The sequence below is a fragment of the Perognathus longimembris genome, chromosome 1, assembly GCF_023159225.1.
Source record: "Perognathus longimembris pacificus isolate PPM17 chromosome 1, ASM2315922v1, whole genome shotgun sequence".
NCBI classification, from domain to species: domain Eukaryota; kingdom Metazoa; phylum Chordata; class Mammalia; order Rodentia; family Heteromyidae; genus Perognathus; species Perognathus longimembris.
Genome location: NC_063161.1, coordinates 10,131,265 through 10,152,478, shown reverse-complemented (window position 1 = coordinate 10,152,478; position 21,214 = coordinate 10,131,265). Strand labels below are relative to the sequence as shown.

At 43.1% G+C, this 21,214-nt stretch overlaps 1 protein-coding gene across 4 annotated transcripts in view; it reads right to left on the bottom strand.

The window, feature by feature from the left end:
- The window catches only part of Large1 (LARGE xylosyl- and glucuronyltransferase 1), a 453,235-nt gene that overhangs the window by 367,862 nt on the left and 64,159 nt on the right, over nucleotides 1-21,214 (bottom strand). The window contains exon 2 of one of the 4 annotated variants that reach the window (XM_048356361.1): nucleotides 16,534-16,620. The exons of 2 other annotated variants lie outside the window; for them this stretch is intronic. In XM_048356361.1, the coding sequence (XP_048212318.1) occupies nucleotides 16,534-16,598 (65 nt within the window). In that variant the 5' untranslated portion in view covers nucleotides 16,599-16,620. Of the gene's footprint in view, nucleotides 1-16,533; nucleotides 16,621-21,214 lie in introns of those variants that run through there. One more of the 4 variants, XM_048356376.1, reaches the window with a different exon arrangement.

Sequence of the window (21,214 nt, the reverse complement as noted above, 5' to 3'; positions counted from 1 at the left end):
AACCTCTAGGGCTTCTGTCTATTCAAATGAGGAACCTCCCAGATATACTCCAAAGGCGGGCACAAGAGAGGGGCCCCTGATTGGTCCCAAGGGGCTGTCCCTCAAGTGATGTCAGACTTCCTTCTCTTCCTGTTAAAGACAGGAAGGGGAGGGACAGGCTGAGGTCAGCTGTGGCCCCTTAAAAGTGCAGCTGACCCCAACATAACCCTACGAGGTAAGTACAATTAGAATTCCAAATTAAAGAAAGCTTTCCAAATTAAAGGCCCAGAAAGGGTTAAGTATTATACTCAAGATCAGAAATTACATAAATGGTAAAACACAGCTTGAATCTAGAACTTATTGGTCTAACACTAAAATTTAAGTTCTCATTCTGTCCAAAGCAGGATGCATTTTTCTCCTAAACCAGGTCCTACTCCTGACTCACCAAAAAACCCACCTCATTAACAAAGCCAGGAATGTACAGGCTTTCCCAGGCTCCTTCCTCCCTCTCCTCCATTGTCCACCCTAACTCACCTGAAACCAAGTAGGTTGTCCTCTCCACTATCTAAGCTCAGCTCCATCCTGATCCTGAGATACCTATGTGGGTCAGCTATCTCCACTCTTACTCCTTTTCTATGTTCCTGCTCAATACAAGTGTGCCGTCTATCTAACACTAATAATGTTACTTCCCTGTTGAAACACTCCTGCTGCCGGTCCTCAATCGCACACTAGGGAGCATTCAGCTCCAGGGAACACTTAACACCCGGCACTGATGAACCTTGTCTGCTTCATAGTCCTAGACGGCAAGCTTCAGGCAGATCCGAACCATCAGTGTGCCTATGCCAGGCTCTTATTGTCACCAGGAATATAGAGGTTAAGAGAGAAAGCAAAAATCTTCATCCTCCCCAGAGTCCTCTGGTTTAGAGATCTCTCACTGGTGTATGCTGCATGGCCAAAATTGGGGCAAGAGCTTAGCTAGAGTTAGGGGAGAATGATAAAGTTGCCTGTGTTCTCCAAGCCTCAATGCCTTCATCATGAAGTAGAAGAAGTGGTAGCTAATCAGAGATGCTACAGGGTTAAGTGAGTTAATAAACCTGGGAACAGTGCTTGGCACACAGCAAGGAATTAAAATCAACCCTCTGTGTCCTTGGGCTCCACAGTCATAGACTGAATCAACAGCATTCTAAAGAAAAATAAAATTTAATTCGTACCAAACATGTACAGTTTCTTACTATTATTACAAGAACTTTACAATATTAATTATTCACATAGCAGTTGCATTGTATTAGGTACTAAAAATAATATAGAAAGGTTGAATGCAAACAAAGGAATTACTATTATGTTTTATATGAGGGAATTGGGCTTCTGTGGCTGGTGTTATTGTCAGGGTTTCTTGGAACCCATCCCCAAGGACACTGAGGGTCAACTGTACTCCTCTATCCTGAAACTGTGAACCCAGAGAGTACAAGAGCCACTCTCTACTTTCCCTACTACATCTTGGGGTCGTGAACCATGCCTAACAAATACTTGTTTAACTGTTAAGGTAGTAAAGACATCAAGAAAAGAAAACTGAAGGTATTCAAGAAGCTTTCTTTCCAGCCAAAGCCTGTGGAAAAGAAGAAAGGAGAGATCCTAAAGAAAACTACTCCAAACGACAACTTGCACCCTTCCCGGCCTAATCACAGGACTCTTCTGCTGAAGTCTTTATTTCTCCAAACGAAAAGGTGCAAGTTTAAGAGAGAGAGAGAGAGAGAGAGAGAGAGAGAGAGAGACAGAGACAGAGACAGAGACAGAGACAGAGAGAGTGTGTGTGTGTGTGTGTGCATACATGTGCCTACATCAAATGAGTTCAATTTTAAATACATTGCTAGAAACTCCTAAGGCTGGGTAGCATGGTTCAAGGGGTAGAACACCTGCCTGACAAGCATGAAGTATGAGATCCTGAGTTCAATCTTAAATAGTACTGTCAAAAAATAATAAAAATAAATAAAGAAAAGGAAAGAAAAAAAATCAACTATGTCTTTTTTACCAGGCACTAGGAGTTCATGCCTATAATCCTAGCTACTCAGGAAGCTGGGATTTGGGGATCATGATTAGGAGCCAGGCTAGACAGAAAAGTTTATGGGACTCTCACTCAATTATGCAGCAAAAAGCTGGAAGCAGAGGTATGTCTCAAGTGTTAGAGTACCAGCACTGAGCTTTTAAAAAGTCAAATGAGAGGGCAAGGCTCTGAGTTCAAGCCCCAGTCCCAGCACAAAAATAAATAAAGTAAAAATAAAAAGGGTCTCACCAATCATGAAGAACAACAACAACAAAAAAGTAGCAGAGTTGAACTGAGAAGCCTATCCCAATGGCAAATGACAGAAATGAAAAACTATAAACAGCAAGGTCTCAATTATGCAAGCTCCATTTAAGTGACATTTTAGAGAACAAAAGGCTTACTGTTTTTATTGCTAAAACATTTAGTTTTAACTAAATGAAACGATACTTCCCTCATCTTGTAATCAATATAATAAATATATTCTTAATTTTCCCTCAGATTTTGGCACAGGGCCTGCCCTTGGCTCTATCTGTGTGGCACTAAATTTCCGTATACTGCCATGGCATTTGTGACCATGGGAACCACAAAGGTGTCTGGTCTATCAGCCTTATGCTGTGGCTTCTATCTGATGCAGATGAAGCCCTGACAGCTGCTGGTGGATGTGGCTTTCTTATACCTCTCCCATGGATCAGACTGTCATTTCTTGTCCAGGTTTCTGGCCATCTTGTGGCGTTCCCGATTAAAATGCTCTCTTAGATTCATCTCTACAGCTCAAGAATTCAAACATGCTTATCGCGGCACAATTCACAATAGCCAAAATATGGAAACAACCCAGATGCCCCTCCACAGACGAATGGATCCAAAAAACATGGTACCTATACACAATGGAATACTACATAGCGATTAGGAATGGTGAAATATTGTTATTCGCAGGGAAATGGTCAGAACTCGAACAAATAATGTTGAGCGAGACAAGCCTAGAACACAGAAAACAAAGGGGCATGATCTCCCTGATATATGACTGTTAACAAAGGGAGATGGAGAGACAGTAGAGACCAAGTCTGTGAATACTGTATATGTTCTTGATACATTGTATATTGTATATATGTCTACCTGACCTAGAGAAGGGGTAGAAAAACAGGACGTAAGATATCACAAGAAATGTACACACTGCCCTACTATGTAACTGTACCCTTTTTGCACAACACCTTGTCAAAAAATTTGTGTTCAATTAATAAACAAATAAAAAAAAGGAATTCAAACATGTATCTCACCAGAATGAGGTGGAGCGAGGCACCAGTGGCTCACAGCTATAATCCTATCTACTAAGGAGGCTGAGATCTGAGGAGTATGATCTGAAGCAAGCCTGAACAGAAAAGGGTGAGATTATCTCCAAGCAATTTATACAAAGTTGAAAATAGACACTGTGCTCTCATAGTAAAGTACCAGCCTTGAATGAAAAAGCCAAGAGAAATCTGGGTTTTGGTGGCTCACACCTATAATCCTAGCAACTCAGGAGGCTGAAATTTGAGGTTCACAGTTCACAGCCAACATGAACAAGAAAGTCTGTGAGATTCTTATCTTCAATAAACTACTCAGAAAAAGTCGGAAGTGGTGCTGTGGCTCAAGTGGTAGACCACTAGCCTTGAGCAAAGGAAGCTCAGGAAGAGCACCCAGGCCACAGTTTAAGCCCCAGGATGCCAACCACCCCAAAAAAAGCCAAGAGAGAGTACAAAGCCCTGAGTTCAAGCCCCAGTGCCAGAACAAACAAACAAATAAATATGAATGATGTGGAAGTTATTAAGTCTATAAGAATCCTCTGATTCTTATTTTCCCAGTCATATGCAAGACTGACTTTCCTTGGGTCCCTGGATATTGCTTTAGCCAATTAACTATGAGCAGATGCTCACAGTCCTTCCCAACCTTTGCTGACCACAGGGTCTCTGACATCTCAGACAGTAGGATGCTCCTGGGTCTCAGAGTACAAGTGACATGGACAGAACCTAACATACACATACTATCATCATATGACTGTGTTACATACCCTAGAAATATACTTTATTAATTAATCCACAGAGATATTAGGGCTGTTCACATCAATAAAACCTAATCAATCTTAACAAATACTAATGATATAATGTGACTTATCAGGCCTTCTAAGGAGAAGAATTCACAAGTTATACTCATACCACACACTCCTCGGCTATCCAAAGGCCATGTGCATGCATGCACTGTGTGTGAATGCATTAAATGGAATTGTGTGCATGCTGTTAAGTAGAAATCATTCCAAGTACTATGGTATACCTCCTATTGCTGGCTTCCTTGCCTGTGTCTCCTAGGAGTTGAAAGCTGCCTGAGGACAGAAACTATGTATTTTCATTACAGGGCCTGGTACAGATATTTTTCTAAGTTAACCACCTCACTATATAGACTAAGGGAAAAATCATTATAATAGCTTCTAAGTTTACATAGAATGTAGAAGTGGAAAAGGAAATAAGGCCTTCATGCTTCCAGAACACAGCCTTGCCTACCCCATCAGACAAGTCCAGTGTCATGAGAGATCCCTTGTTCCTGCCCTCCACATCTGAGGACAGAGCCAATGACTCATCCTCATATCTAGTGGGCAGATATGCATACATGAAAAGCTAGTGGTTCCTTCTGCCAACAGTACCTACCCTTTATACCGCGAGAAATATTCCAGCCAGGCTACTTATGGATACAGCTCTTTCTGCTGCCCTCCGGGGCAAGATATCCTTGTTCACACTGAGTCATCTGCATTTCATGCCTCTGTGCTGTCCTGTTTTAAAGGGCAAGTTTTTGTTGTTGTTGTTTTTACAGTTACCTCAGAGCGCTCCATTTACCTAATGATGGTTCATTACTCACTTGCCCTGTTAACACCTAATAATAACTTCTACAATTAACGGATGTTCATTGACCTCAAGGGTTCATACTAGGAACTATGTCAGGTAACTTGTTTTAGCCTGCTTCTGTTACTATTATCAAATACCCGGGACTGACTAACTTTATACAGAAAACAGGTTGATGTAGCTCACGGTTCTGGAGGTTCAGTGGCATGGTTTTAGCATCAGCATCATGATAGGTGATGACTTACTAAGTCCTAAGCTCCAGTGAGGAGCCAATTAAATGGCAGGAGTATTTAAGAACAGAGATCACATTGGCAAAATGGAATCCATAGAACTCAAATGTCCAACAAAAACAATCTTAGTCCTTTCCAAGGGCATCCCCTCAATGACCTGGACTCAGCAGCTCCACCCCAACTCATAAAAGTCACAATAGCCGGGGCTGGGGATATGGCCTAGTGGCAAGAGTGCTTGCCTCGTATACATGAGGCCCTAGGTTCGATTCCCCAGCACCACATATACAGAAAATGGCCAGAAGTGGCGCTGTGGCTCAAGTGGCAGAGTGCTAGCCTTGAGCAAGAAGAAGCCAGGGACAGTGCTCAGGCCCTGAGTCCAAGCCCCAGGACTGGCCAAAAAAAAAAAAAAAAAGTCACAATAGCCCCCCAGCAGCACCAAACTTCCAAACCATGAGACTCGGGTACACACCAAAACCATTACCCAACTATACAAGAATGTTACTTATATCACTGCCCCATGCAACCCAGAGAAATATTCTTTAAAGTAGACATAAACTCATTTTACAGGAGAGCAAATGGTAGAACCAAAGGTTGATTCCACAGGCCTAAATTAACCATAAAACCAGCCCCTTGGTTCAACTAACATTTTATTGACCAACATTTCTTAATTACATATATTTCCCCGAGTCCCTAACTTATCTATTCATTTATTTATTCCTTTCACCTATAAACATGCACTGAGGGCCAGTGCTGAGGCCGTATTATCCCCATCTCTCATATAAGGTTTAAATTTAACAAGCAAATGAAGAATACAGGATTTACTTGTCTGGCCAACTACATTGGTAGTCTAACTCTTACTACTAATAACAGTACATCCCAGGGCTGTAATGACAATTAAGTGACTGTGACTTACTATGGGAAAAGTGCTAATGTCACTATCAGGCACACAGTATGGTCTCAATAAATGGTAATTGTTTAAGGAATTTAATACAATGACAACTATTTTTTTTTTTTTTTTTGGCCAGTCCTGGGGCTTGGACTCAGGGCCTGAGCACTGTCCCTGGCTTCTTCTTGCTCAAGGCTAGCACTCTGCCACTTGAGCCACAGCGCCACTTCTGGCCATTTTCTGTATATGTGGTGCTGGGGAATCGAACCCCGGGGCCTCATGTATACGAGGCAAGTGCTCTTGCCACTAGGCCATATCCCCAGCCCAATGACAGCTATTTTTGTCTTTCATTTTAGCAGAGTTTTGGAGAAAAAAAGGAAGGAGGGGAGAAGGCAGCAAGGACCAAGTTCAATGTCATATTCATCCCAGAGAAGACAATGATGGCTTTTGCTTTCCTATTTGCAAGATAAAGAACATGGATCCAGTCCTCTCCAGGAAAGTCTTAATATGTGATCATCTGTGATTTCAGTAGCTAATTAGCAAATGAGCAACACTCTGACTAACCATCCCAGACAATTCCCCAAGTCTACTCTACAGAGAATGATGCTTTCACTGTAGAAAACTAAGAGATCTCAAATGACTAAGCAAAAATGAAGGACAAACTTCATAAAGGAAAATTGCAGAAGCGAGTTTATTCACTTCAGGGTATGAGGAGTTTATGGAATCCCAAATATGTGATGCTGACAGTAAGAGAAGAAGAAAGCACATCATGGATTTTCCCACAACACATCAATCCCAAGCTCCACAAAGAATGGAAGCTGCTGAACCCCCATCTGCAAATGAGCACAAAGAAATAGATCTGAGAGGAAAGAGCACTATCACAAGAGAAGCAGCTGTGTATGCCAGGCAGAGATGGCCACTTGTACCCAGGAGTTAAGTGAGCAGAGAAAGAGGTTCAGGGAAAGCTCACAGTAAGATTAGGGAGGGAGGATGCCAAGGAGGATGGCTGAGTCCCACACAGACAGAAACCTTGATGTTAAGCAAAGACAGCCTCCCAGTCCAGGATATATTTCAATACCATTGTTTGTTTCCAGTAAGGGGCTTGAACCTTGGGCCTCAGGATTGCTACACTCCTAGTCCTTTTGCTTTTCATTTGTTTTCACCATAAGGTCTCACTAACTTTGCCCTGGCTAGCTTCAAACCTCAATCTTTCTGTCTCTGCCTCTACAATCACAGAGATTACAGATATGCACCACGTGCTCAATTTTGGACCTTTTATCTGTGTTACAATTCTCTATATCTGCTATAGTACAAACTTGATGGTTTACAACAACAGAAATATGGACCAGGCATGGTGGCACACACTTTTAATTCCACCAACATGGAAGGGAGAGATGGGAAGACCACTGTCAAAGGGTGATTCTGAACAAAAATAGAAGACCCTGGGCCTAGTGGCAAGAGTGTTTGCCTTGTATACATGAAGCCCTGGGTTCGATTCCCCAGCACCACATATATAGATAAACAGCCAGTAGTGGTGCTGTGGCTCAAGTGGCAGAGTGCTAGCCTTGAGCGGGAAGAAGCCAGGGACAGTGCTCAGACCCTGAGTCCAAGGCCCAGGCCAAAAAAAAAAAAAAAAAAATAGAAGACCCTAGGCTAAAAAATCAAATTAAAGCAAAAGAACTCAAAGTAGAGCTTAGATGGTTCAGCTTGCCTAGCAAGCTCAAAACTCTGAGTTCAAATGCCAGCAACCCATAAGGAGGGAAAGAGGGAAGGAGGGAAGGTGGGAAGGAGGGAAGGAAGAAGGAAGGAAGGAAGGAAGGAAGGAAGGAAGGAAGGAAGGAAGGAAGGAAGGAAGGAAGGAAGGAAGGAAGGCAAGCAGGCAGGCAACAGATTTTCTCAGGCCTATGAGAAAAGGTGTCTTTTCTATCAAAGTGGGTTACTTAAACATTCCTGTAACAAGTTTGAGAAGAAATATACTCACTGCCTTACGTAGCTAACTGTGTAACCCCTCTGTACATCACCTTGAAAAAAAAAATTAAGTTCCTGCTTTGGCCTGTTGGCTTGGCCCTTATGACTATTCTGCTAAAACATCAGCAAGTAAAGAAAAGAGGAAATACTTTGGGATAAAGAAGGAATTTTGAAATGTAAGAGGTTTTGTCTTAACTGTTATAGAAGAGGAATTAAGACATACCTCACATTGTACAGGAAAGTAGCAAAAGGTATATGGTTTTTAAAAAATTTTTTATTGTCAAACTGATGTACAGAGAGGTTACAGTTTCATGCGTTAGGCATTGGATACATTTCTTGTACTGTTTGTTACCTCCTCCCTCATTCTCCCTTCCCCCCTTCCCCTTTTCCTTTCCCCCCATGAGTTGTTCAGTTGATTTACACCAGTTTTGTAAGTATTGCTTTTGTAGTCATTTGTCTTTTTACCTTGTGTCTCTCAATTTTGGTATTCTCTTTCAGTTTCCTAGTTTTAATACCAATATACACAGTTTCCAATGTACTCAGATAAGATTGAGATTACCTGTGTATTGTTACTCTTATCTCAAGGTCTTTAAATGGTTGCTTTATGAAAGTACATCCTTTCCTCTTCTAACCAGCCAATTTGTGCAGACTGTGATCCTGAGCTCAGCCAATCCAAATAGAAGGGCAAGGCCTGCTGCATTAGGGATTAAAAAGTAGCAGTCTTCCTGCTCTGTGTGCTTGCTTGCTAGTTTCTGGGTGATGGCACACCCTTCTGCATAAGTAAACTTGGCCTTACTGACTTCCTTTCCAGTTGAGGTACTTACCTCTTACCAGATACTCCAGTATCCCAAGCCATATCTAATACAACTTTGAAGGTCTAAGAAGAGTCTGTTCCAGCTTCTTCCATCTTCTGGTTTCTGCCAGCAGCATACTTTTACTTGGGTGCATGACAACAATCTCCTAGGTTCTAAGAAGTAGGGCCTTGACCTGGCACATTGGACCTGCCAGTTGTCTTCTTAAAATGGTCCAGAACAGTGGCTCATGCCTATTATCTCAGATACTTTAGAGGAAGAGCTGACTGGAAAGATTGTGGCATAAAGCCACACAAGGCAAAAAAAAAAGGTAACAAGAACCCATCTCAACCAATAAAGCTGGGTGCAGTGATACGTGGCTGTCATCCAGCTAAATAAAAAGACTGTGGTCTTGGGTGCAGGGGCAAAAATGCAAGACCCAATTAAAAAACAACAATAACAACTAGATAATATGGCTCAACTGGTAGTCTACCTCGTGACCATAAGGCCCTAAGTTCAAACACCAGTACTATCAACCAATAAAGAAATGCCAAACAATAAAAATAAAATACTTTTAACCTTTCAATACCACATGAATTCAGAATGCCCAAGCTGGAAGTAGCTTTGGAAATCAGCTAATTCCAGTTTCCCTCTGGTAACTGAAAAGCAGGCTGGTATGACAGTGTCTCTTCCAGTATCACCCAGCAGACCCACCCTAGCAAACAAAAGCTACTTTCATTCAGGCCTCTGCTCAGGATATTGAAAAGATTTCACTGAAAAGAACATCATTATCCTCCAGGCCCTGCCCCCTTGCCATCGCCAAAAGCCCATCATGGAATCAGTTCTTGGCTCACTGAGTGATAAAATGAACTACATCTCTATAAAGAAATATAGTTAATTAAAAATGAACAACAACAACGAAAAAAGCATCTCCCTAACGCACTGCAGAGAAACAAGCTCCTGAGTTCTGCCCTGGCTTTACTTGGGTACAAAGTGAATTCACACCTCCCCCCACAGTGGCCACAGAGGGCTGGGAGTTGAGGAGGGTGGGGTGTCTACTAGGCTGGGTGACTATTGAGGAATGGGGTTGACTTCAGGGTGTTCAGCTGAGGAGAGGCTAGAGCTGCTAGTCAGGGAGAGGAGGAGGGACCTTGCTCAGATTCCAGGCTCTGTGCTTCTTAAGTTAGGAACATCTCAATCCCTTGGAAAGCTGTTATGCAACCATTCCCAGGCTCATCCCAGTTGCATTCTGTAGATATGACTCAGGAGTGGACACTGGCAACAGTTTCCCAGGGGGATAGGGAGGCAGCCTCTCTGGTGACAATACTTCAAAGGCCACTGCTCCAAGGGAGGACCTGGCGTAGAAAGGTGTGGAGAGAAGACGAATATCAGAGAGCACTGGAAAATCCTATGATTTGAGTAGATGAAAGGAGATGTGGTGGCAAAAAGGGACAAAACTTCACTCGAAGTAAGAGAAGAAATAAAGGGGACATGAGGAGGAGGCGGGAGGAAGAGGAGTCCTGCCTTTTACATGGCAAGTTTGAAGGAGCCAGCAGGACAGAAGCATATTCAGAAGACACGCTCACCATGAGAAGCCACAGAACCTGGAGATAACCAGGCTCTGACAGGCAAGAGAGACGGTGACACAGGCACTGGGGAGCCAGGCAAGACTGACGAGTCCCACAAAGTCCAGAGAAGGACTTCTGAGAAAGGGGACAGTCAAAGGCAAGAAAGGCTACTGTAGAGTTCAAAAAGGAGAAGGCTGAAGAGAAGGTATTCACACCCCACCACAAGCTCACCCATGGCACACACACAGAGGATGGTAGGCTGGAAGCCACATTCTCATGGCAAAGTCATCTGAAATGATGGAAAGGAAAACTCTAGCTCTCCTCTGAAGCTTGGTACCAAAGGAACAAGGAAGTCGTGTTGAGAAAAAACAAAAGTCTAGGAGAACCTTTATCTCAGTTCCCTTTATTTCAGGGGTATCCCCAAAATGATTACACTGCTATCTAATGTCACATTTCCTAAAGTATTTCCTAGGGAAGGACACTGAATGAAGGGATGAAAGAATAAATGCATGTATGAATGAATGACACAATGCAACAGTGATCCAGGTACCGAAGAAAATGAGGCATTTGCACCTGAAATCAATGCCACCCTCCCTGCCTTCATTCATCCACCATAGAGTCCTGGCTACTCAAGGGTGGCACTCAGGCACCCAGTCCCTCTCTTGGGACTGCTCCTCCCCTCCTAAGTGGCTTGCTTCCTCCCTTCACTCAGTGCAAACACTAACTTCTCAAGAAGACTTTTCTTTTATTTAATTTTTTTGTTGTTTTGGCAGTGCTGGAGATGTGTGCACTAGGCAAATGATCTACCACTGAGCCATAACCCCCAGCCCACCCAGAGACCTGTACTAATCTTTTCCTAAAACAGCAACATCCTACCATTCATACATGCCCTGCCAGTCTCTGCTAACCTGAACTGTTTGTTGGACTATTTTATACTGCCTTAACACATCCTGGATACTAAAATATAAGGTACACTAGTGCAAGGACTTGGCTGAGTCCCCCAGTGCCTACTAGAGGAGGTCCTGGCACGGGGTATTAAGTGAATGAAAGTACCACCTCATCTCCCTGGAGTCCTCTGGGCTTAAACAATCCCTTCCAGGCTTCCTGGAGGAAAGGCAGGACAGAGGTAGACACAGTGAGAATGGGAAAGCTCCACCCCCTCACACCTGTTCCTCAAGCAGAGGAAAACTGATGACTGGCAGAAAAATCCAGCCACCATCTGGCTGTTCAAGGACCCCTCCTGGGTGTTGACAGCATTGTCATTCAAGATAATGAAGATTAAAGCCAACAGAGATCCAGAGGGACAGGACCTCAGCAGGCAGGCTGGCTGGACTTAACCCATTAAAAGCCAAGCGGCTTCTAATTGTTCCTGTAAGGGAAAAGGCAGGCAAGGCCCCTGTTTGGGAGATTACAGATGGCTTGTCCAAGGAAAAGATGAGAGATAGAGAAACTCCCAGAAAAAGTGCTCTGGTAGATAATGGTAACAAGGAGTGAGGGATTCTATGGCTATTTCAGATGATATGTGCCATTTGCCCATCGGGCAACAAGGTAATTCAGGCTGGGAATCAACTGTGCCTCTCAGGTCATTTATTAAAGTAAAGGTGTGTGCCCATACTCAGATACTCAAGCCCTAGACCCACAACCACTTCATCTTCAAGAGATACTCTATCTCAACATTTACAGAAAGAGGTCATCCAGCTCCATCCATTTCCATTAGAAAGTGCTGACAATGCTGGATAACAATATAAAACTAAGGAATTCCAGGAGGCGAACACAAAGCAGTAAACATCTGCTGAGGTGAAGGAAGCTGGCTGCAAAAAAAAAAAAAAAAGAGAGAGAGAGAGAGAGAAAATCTACCTTCCTTTCAGCAGCCAGATATGGAAACTGTCATGGACATTTCTCCTTTGCAAGGAGCAAGAAATGGTACAAGCCAGACTCAAGTCCTGGTTTTGAATTCCAGCTCTACCAAAAATAGGCTACATGACCCTGGAGAAAGTTTATAACACTCCCATGCTTCTGTTTCCCAAAGAATAAGGATTGTGTCAGGCACCAGTGGCTCAGGCCTATAATCCTAGCTACTCAGGAGGCTGAGATCTGAATATCACAGTTCAAAGGCAGCCCTGGTAAGAGAGTCCATGAGCAGTATGAAGTATAATAAAAGCAAGAATAATCAGCAATGACAATGAGGATGATGAAGATGGACAATGTCAGTGATGGTTATGATGATGACGGTTGTCTTAGCCCATTCTTTAACAGAAACACATTTCTTACAACAGAACCACCTTTATGACAATTCTGGAAACTAGGATCAAGGCCCAGCAGATGGTCTGTGTAGTAAGGACCTTACCTGGTTTGCAGAGATGGTCAAAGGCCTAGATGGCTCTCTGGAATCTCTTGTTTAAGGACACTAATTCCATTTACAAATCCTCATGTGTACCTCCCACAGCCATATTTTCTAAAACCATGATACCAGGGGTTAGAATTTCAAAGTATGAGTTCTGAGCAACACATATATTCAGTCCATAGCAATGGTGATGACTTCAAGGAAGACTGGGGTAGTGATAATACTGCTTGCATGTCAGTAATGATACTGAAAGCACACAGCAAAGACATGACAGAAAATGGGTTAAGAGTTTTGTAAGACAGGCTGGAAGATTCTAGGCGCCAGTGGTGGAGAGCTGCAGTGGAGTGAGACAGGAAACTGGTCAGTGGCTGACTCCTTTTTTGCATGCCTTAGGATCTGATGTCCACCCACATAGCTTCCTGGTACCCACAGGAGCATCCAAGGGGCTGGCTAGTAGTGTCCTCCTGGATCTAGATTTTAACAAAGTATTTTTAACTTGAACAAAAACTGCAGGACATTATCTTTCTCTCTCCTTTTAGTGGCTTGTAACCATCATGGTCACATCCATAAGAGCTCCTCCACCTCTAAGCAAGGAGGGTATACACACACAAACACACAAACACACACACACACAGATGCACATGCACACATATATCCAGACTTAAGCCCTCAAAGAAGATAAAATTCAAGCTGCTTGGCTGGCACACAAAGCTCCTCCCAGCCTGACCCAGGTTTAATCCCCAGGCCATCATTTCCTTTCCAAATCTGTCTCCTGGGTCTCCTGGGTATTTGAGTAATGGGTGTTGAATAGTGGTCCCTTCCATGAACCTCACTGGTTGCTCCGTTCCCTCCCTGGGTCCCCCACTGTCTATAGGCTGACCTGTCTTCATTTGACCTGTTTCCCACTCAGCTTCCAGGACTCTGGAACGAAACACCTCCATGGAAGCCAGTCCCTGGAGCCCTACTTTGGGGCTTCTCTAACACTAAGCTTTCCCTCCTGGAGCACTTTCTACACTCCTTAAAACTGAAACCCCAAGTCTCGGCCTCTACCACTGTGACCAGGCTCCAAGCAGATCAGGCATGCAGAGCCCTGAGCTGTGGCTTCTCTGCAATCACAAGGCTCCTAGCCAGCTTGTTCATCTACACAGAGTGAGATTAAAAAAAAAAAAAAAACTCAGTCAGCAAGCCAAGCCAGATACCCACTGAGAGCTATCACCTTAGGAACAAGATAATTCAAGAACAGAATTGAAAGACACAGGGGTGGAGGAGGAGTAAAGGTCAGAAATATGAACACAATCTAGGGAAAACTCCAGTTGTACACCCAGTAATATCCAGGAACCAAGAGAACCAGAACCCAGTGCCTCCAGGCTTAATTAAAGGCAGTGGGTCTGCCCCTCAATGGTAGAACTCAGCACAATGAAAATCAGGAAGGACCATTCCTGAGAACAATCCCAGGGACAGAAAGCAGACCAGGAAAGTTGTAGCAGCACACCTTCTCCAGGCTGGGGCTTCTAGTTGCAACTAAGAAAATACCATCCCTGGGATCCAGTGGAATTTGGGAGGAAGAGCAGAGCCCTGACCTAAAACCAGTCTCTAGCCTAAGCTGTGAGCTTGGCAGAGCTGACTACCAATAGAGACTGAGGCCAACATGCAACAGTGCCTCGATAAGTGCTGTTATTAGACTATAGCTGTGAAACTGACCAGACAGGAAAGTGCCACATACATCTCAGCTGTCCTGTTTGCAGGTGGGTAAAACACAAGCTCTTGTGAGTCAGTAAAGCCCAGATCCCTGATACCTTCCACTGCCATTTATGTTAACTTACACTTATATTATGTCCTCAATTAGATTTTAAACTCCTTTAATATCACCTGAAAAGCTGCATAGGGCCTAAACAATCACATCCCATGTTAGAGGCTGAGCTGTACTCCTCTAAAATTCATATGCTAACTGGGTGTGGGGTAGGGAGAGGGGTGGCTCATGCCTGTAATCCCAGTTACTGAGGAGACAGCAGGAGGATCACAATCTAACACTTTGATGGGCAAAAAAGAAGAAGAAGAAGAAGAAGAAGAAGAAGAAGAAGAAGAAGAAGAAGAAGAAGAAGAAGAAGAAGAAGAAGAAGAAGAAGAGGAAAACACGAGGCCCTTTCTGAAAAGTAACAAATGCAAAAAAGGGGCTACAGTTGTGGCTCAAGTGGCAGAGTGCTTGCCAAGAAAGTATAAGGTCTTGAGTTTTAAAACTCTAGTGAAAAAAGAAAAAGAAAAATCTCATTCTTGGTACCAAGACAGGGTCTTCAGAGATGTAACCAAAGTAATGGAGATCATTAGGATGGGCTCTAATCCAATCAGACTGGTGTGTGAGCAGATGAGGACATGGCGCACAATGGGAGATGGGTAAGGACACAGGGAAAATGAATCCTCTGACATCCAAGGTCAGAGACTTCTGGAGAGATCAACCCTGGCTGCTGGCACCTTGATTTTTGTTTCCTAGCCTCTACAAAGGATGAGAAAATAAACTGCTGTTCTTAAATCCAAATGGTTTGTGATACCTTGTAATGAACGGCAGATCTAGCAAACTAACACACAGGTAAGGCTGGTCTGGGTGTACAATTGTTGACATTTGAGGCCTCCAGACCACTAGGTAGTAGAACTGGACTCCGGGAGATGAAGAGAAACTGGTTCCTCACAGCATGTCCTAATACCTGCCCTGAACTTGCCAAGTATTAATTTTGTACCTACTGTATGCAAAATGGTAAATGTGCATCACACAGTGGCTAAAAGAAACACAGTCCATCCCCCAGTGGAGCTTTCAGACAGATGGGAAGAAAAAGCCATCATCAAGGAAATGTAAAATATTCACCTCCAAAAACAACTGGTGGGAGGAATGTGAGCAATCTATTTTCCTCATTAGACTCTACAGCTTTTACTATAAACATTTAAGTCAAAACACACACATACACACACACACACACACACACACACACACATCATAAAAGTAAACTATTTGCAGGAATGCTGGGGAGAAAGCCTCTCTCATCCATGCTACTTTTCTGTACGTGTACAGGACCAGGCAGAGAACATCAGAAAATATCCTCAGTTTCCCTGGTGTTATCTTCCTCCGTAACAAAGAACGGACAGAAATGCCACAGTAAGCATTCCGGAGCGGGGTAATTTTTCCCTCCAAGGTTGGAAGGCAAAACGATTTACCATGCTCTGGGAGGCAGATTTTGTTAGACTTCAACCACAAAGAGAACATTCCCAATGGCAGGCACTACCTGCCAAGGAAAAATCCTCACAAAACTGGATGGAGCTGTCATTCACTTTATAGCCGGTACTTACACATGTGTTATTATTATGCATTTATCAGGGCTTCACATTGGTTTGGTGTTTTATTGCTAGAGATGCATTTGCTCAAGCTGTGGCGTCATTTGTCTTTTCATTTACCATGCCACACATTAGGGTCTGTAATGGCAGACAAGTCCCTGCAGACATACTATGATTTATTTTCAACCTCCTGGAAGTCAGGGCCCTTTCTCAGCAGGGACTAAGCCCACAGATGGCTGGCAGAGGCAGCAGAGACTTCTCTGTAACATGCCCCTCTTCCCAGAGCAGCACAGCACAACTCACAGTCACATTATTAATGCACCCATGCTTTCAGGATGAAGCCAGAAATACACCAGCATTCCCCAGGCTCGAGGGATTGAGCTGTCTATGAGGTAGGTGAGAAGCAACACTGGAGGGCCTGGCAATGTCTGTAAGCCTTCATTTATTCATGTTAAAAACATGGGGCAACTAACACATCCACTCTCTGAGAGTCTACTGTAGCAAAGAGCTACATTAGAAGCCAACTTCTACAGCTCACCTGGCAAGAATCCTCTCCAAGCTTCCTTTCAGCATCCTTGAAGCAGGGAAAAGTACAGTACCCATGGCACATCGCTATAGAGGAGCCCTGAAATGAAAGCAAGTGAGTGAGCTCCTGGCCCATACCTGACATCCATTATGAGATCAAGTTATGCTAGTCAATGAGTGAATAAATACTCATTGCTTACTGATAAGAGATGAAGCCAGTGGATAATAAATAACATTGGGTTCTTCTTCCTTTCATTTTATCCACCCTGGCTCTGCTTGATGTTACAAGGACAGAATCAAGGCTCAGGACCCACAGATGAGATTCTGCATGCCACACACTACTGTACATCAGTATGCATGCATGAACAAGTGTTTTTCTGAGGAAAGAGATCACATTCAGCAACCACTCAAAGAGATCCAAGACCAGAAACCCAAGTGGTGTGATTTGTGTGAGTCCAACTCAGGCTGCTCCCTTCAGAGCTGATACAAAATAGCAAACAGAGTTGACAAGGTTCAAACTGGGACCATCATAATTCCCACCACTAACCCTGAGTTCATCCACATACAGTTGAAGATGAGACTCGGGATATGTAATTGATCCCTGTCACTATGATCTGAACACACAGAAACAGATTCAGTGAAGCCAGCTGGATACAATGTATGCACCGAGACAGGCTCTCCTGAGGATGTCAGAATAGGAACTGTAGTAAATCCAAGCAGGAGAGAGCCTGAACCTTGAATGCAGACAGCACAGGGACTACAGTGGGCAAGGGAACAAATAGGGGAAAAGGTTCTAAGCCCTGGCTGACTCAGCACCTTCAAATGGGTATTAGAACATATGTGTTCCTCACCCTACCCTCTACATTCCTCTAGGTCATTAAACTATATTATTTCCTTCACAGCACTTACCTATTTTCTTAAAATATTTATGTTTTCATGATTAGCTCAGGAGTAGATCATACATGCATGTGGCACTGGGCTCAGTTCTTGGGACCAATATACAGATGGGTTGGGGTTTTTTTCCTAAATTTTCTTGCTACAAAATATTACGTCCAAGAAGGTGACTCAATTTCCCAAAGAGAGTGCCCACACACCAGAACTCTTTTCTAAACAAATGAATTCCTCTCAATCTGCCTGATTTCCAGCTCTGAGCAGCTGATTTTTTTTCTCTGTATTTCTTGCCAACATCCTTAAAAACTGAAGTACCTTTAAGCACAGTAGAATTCAGGTTCTTATGTTTTCATACTACAAAGCAGTAAAATGGCTATGGTGTTAGGTGCCCACACTCAAGCCAATGAACATGAATCCCAGGGTGGCCCCATTAACAAGGGGCCAGTAAGCAGTGTCTGGGGGACACAGCCAACACCATAACCGTTATGTGTCAAAGGAGCAGGGATTTTTGTCACCCCTCTGTATGTATAAACCCTGTTACCCCCAAGGAAATTGTGAATTTTGTAGCAACACACACTTGCTTAGGTGCCCATGACACCTTCAAGAAGGGCTAACTGAACCTGAGACAACAGATTATATGGACCATGTAACATTTTAAAGTGCCTAAGAATAATGAAGGCAGAAAAGCATCTATAGCTAGAAATTCTTTGTGAGCGTGAGGAATGTAAATTCCTCAGAACACCTGAGTCCACAGGGAGCCTCCAGGAACCCCTGGAGTTACAGGTAAGAACATCACATGCAATAACCAGAGCATCCTTTGAATGAGAACCCTAGAGGCTGGGTGGGGTACCATTGGGGCACAGTAGCACTAAGGCCTTGCCTTCAACCTCAGACTGGCAGAACATCTTCTACTTCTCCCAGCTTTCTGGTAAAACATTCCTCTTCCTACAACGCCTCTGAGAGAGAAGGCTCAGCATACTCTACACTGGACCAGGAGTCAAAAAAGGTTTTATGGTAAAGGTCAGATAGTAAATCTTCAAAGCTCTGTGTGCCACACCATCTGTGTAGCACAGATGTGTTGCCACAACCTGGGAAAGCAACCACAGAAATTAGTAATAATAGGTGTGGATGTGAGGTAATAAAACTTCACTGAGGTTGAAGGGACAAAGGATGAGCAGATGCAGCAGTGGTACTCACTAGACACTATGTTGAAAATGAACCACACAACTTGTTGGTGGCAAAAAAACTGGGAAGAGTGAGAGAAGGAGTGATGTTGTCCAAAAAGAAATGTACTCACTACCTGACTTATGTAACTATAACCTCTCTGTAAATCACCTTTATAATAACAATTAAAATTTTCTTTAAAAAAAACTTTACTGATAGTGAAATTTATTTTTTGTTTTTTTTTTTAATTTTTATTGTCAAACTGATGTACAGAGAGGTTACAGTTTCATATGTTAGGCATTGGATACATTTCTTATACTGTCTGTTACCTCCTGGATGGTGAAATTTAAATTTCCTTTTATTTCCAGGTGCCAAGAAATAAAAGTCTTGGAATATTATTTTTTCTGAATCATTTAAAAATGTAAAAGCCAGCATTCTCTCATCCTAGAGATGGCCATTGAAAGTACATTTTCCCCCTCATAAACTCTCCTATCGCTTTTACTCTCAAAAAGAAAAAGTAAGCCCATTCTTATTTCAGGGTCTGTCAAAGGACAGACTGAGCCATACTTGAAAACTCAGCTTCCTTCCTCATCATTACCTATCCTCCTATCACATGGCATGAATGTGAAATTTCCCTAGACAGTCCAGGAGGAAGCCATGGCTGCTAGAATCTCCTCTACTTTGCCTTCAGAGACTCCTGAAACTCAGGATCTCAAAATGCTTTTTAAAGTTTGTCCTTTGGCCTCTAACACCAACACCAATGGCAATTCTCAACAGCATTCTGGAACAACCCACTAGGGAGGCATTGCAGCTGCCACAAGATCTTCAGAGCTACGGCCTACCATCCTTTAGCTTCCCTAAGAGCTCCTAAGAATCCCTGCTGGGGTTGATTAATCTATCTCCCCAGGACAGCTCTCCATGGTTTTTATTCGCATCAGGGGAGAAAGAAAGAGTGGAAGGAATGTCCTACTACTCCGAAGAAGAGTGAGAACTCCAGGCCAAGAAGAGGAAGGAAACACAATTTTTGGAAGAAAACAGTAGTTACACCTAAACAGCAGCTTCAGAAACGGCTCTGTCCATAGATCTGATAAGAAGACAAGAAATACATTAGAAAAGGAGAAATGTGGTCAGTGTGTCCGGGAACACTTGGGGGAGACAGAGAAGAGCATCAGGATGCCTAGGTTGCACATATGAACAAACGAACACATACATGATCGTGTTGCCGTATGTAAACAGGCAATATTTCTATTGTAGCACAACTTGTGCAGATCACCCCCCCCAAAAAAACCCCCAGAAAATCTGGTGATAATAAGATTTAGTAACTTAGAGAATTGAAATCTGAATGCTAGAGGGGCCAATTGATTCTTTAATAAAATTCTTAATTTCCCTAGAGCCAGACTGACTGCTTTAAAATAACACATTTTCATGAATGGGAAAAAAAAGAAAAGAAAAGTGATTACTGAGAGCCTGTCAGGTATGAGACGCTTTCATATCCATTTCCTGTAGCACACTATGGAGAACCATGGTCATTTACCCAGCTAAGCTCACCCAGTGGGGCTCTTGGTGTCCAAGTCAGACTTTCAGTGTGTAAGGCATAGATTCTCCTCATTCTATACACTTATAGGTATGAAATCATTTTGAAGTGTGATCCATAGTCCAGGTCATTATAGAAAACAGCTCTAAAAAGGAGGGCCAAAACAACACAAAACATAAGAAAATGAATATATGGGGGAGGGGGGCTGGGAATATGGCCTAATGGTAAAGTGCTCGGCTCATATACAGGAAGCTCTGAGTTTGATTCCTCAGAACCACATATATAGAAAAAAAAGCTGGAAGTGGCGCTGTGGCTCAAGAGGTAGAGTGCTAGCCTTGAGCAAAAAAGAAGCCAGGGACAGTGCTCAGGCCCTGAGTCTGCGCCCCAGGACAGGCAACAAAAACAAAACAAATAAATAAAATGAATATATGGGAACACACATCCACACTGACTAGGTTGGGGATTCTATCCTACTTTGTACTGAGATAATAACATCACCAAACTGGCACCCAAATCCACCACACATTTTTTTTCCACACATTAAAATCTAGGTAAATTAAAAGCCCCGAGTTTAAACCCCTCTATTGCCCCAAATTACAAACAACCAAAATTTCTGAAACTTGATCAAGAGTACTCTCAAAGACACAACAGCAACTGCAATCATCACTCTTTCTGATATGATTCTTCTTCATATCTTCAGAGATGGCAGGTACATTCCTCACCCTGCCCCCAGACATCTTGCTTCCCCCTTTTAATGACCATTGCACATCTCTACATTCTTCTTGACACTCCACCTGCTTGCGTTTCCAGTCTCTTGGCTTATTGAGTAGATCAAGGCTGGCAAAGTTCTTCTAGAAAAGACTACAGTGGGAATGTTTTAATGTCTCTAAGCCCGAGTTTCTGCAGCAATGACATACATTTGCCATTGGAGCCTCAAAGCAGCCACAGACAAGAAGTAAATTAGTGCCGGATGCGGGTGGCTCACACTTTGAAATCCTAGCTACTCAGGAGGCTGAGGTTTGAGGATTGAGGTTTGAAAACAGAAAAGTCCATGAGACTTGTAGCTCCAACTAACCACCAAAACAATGGAAATGGAGCTGTGGTT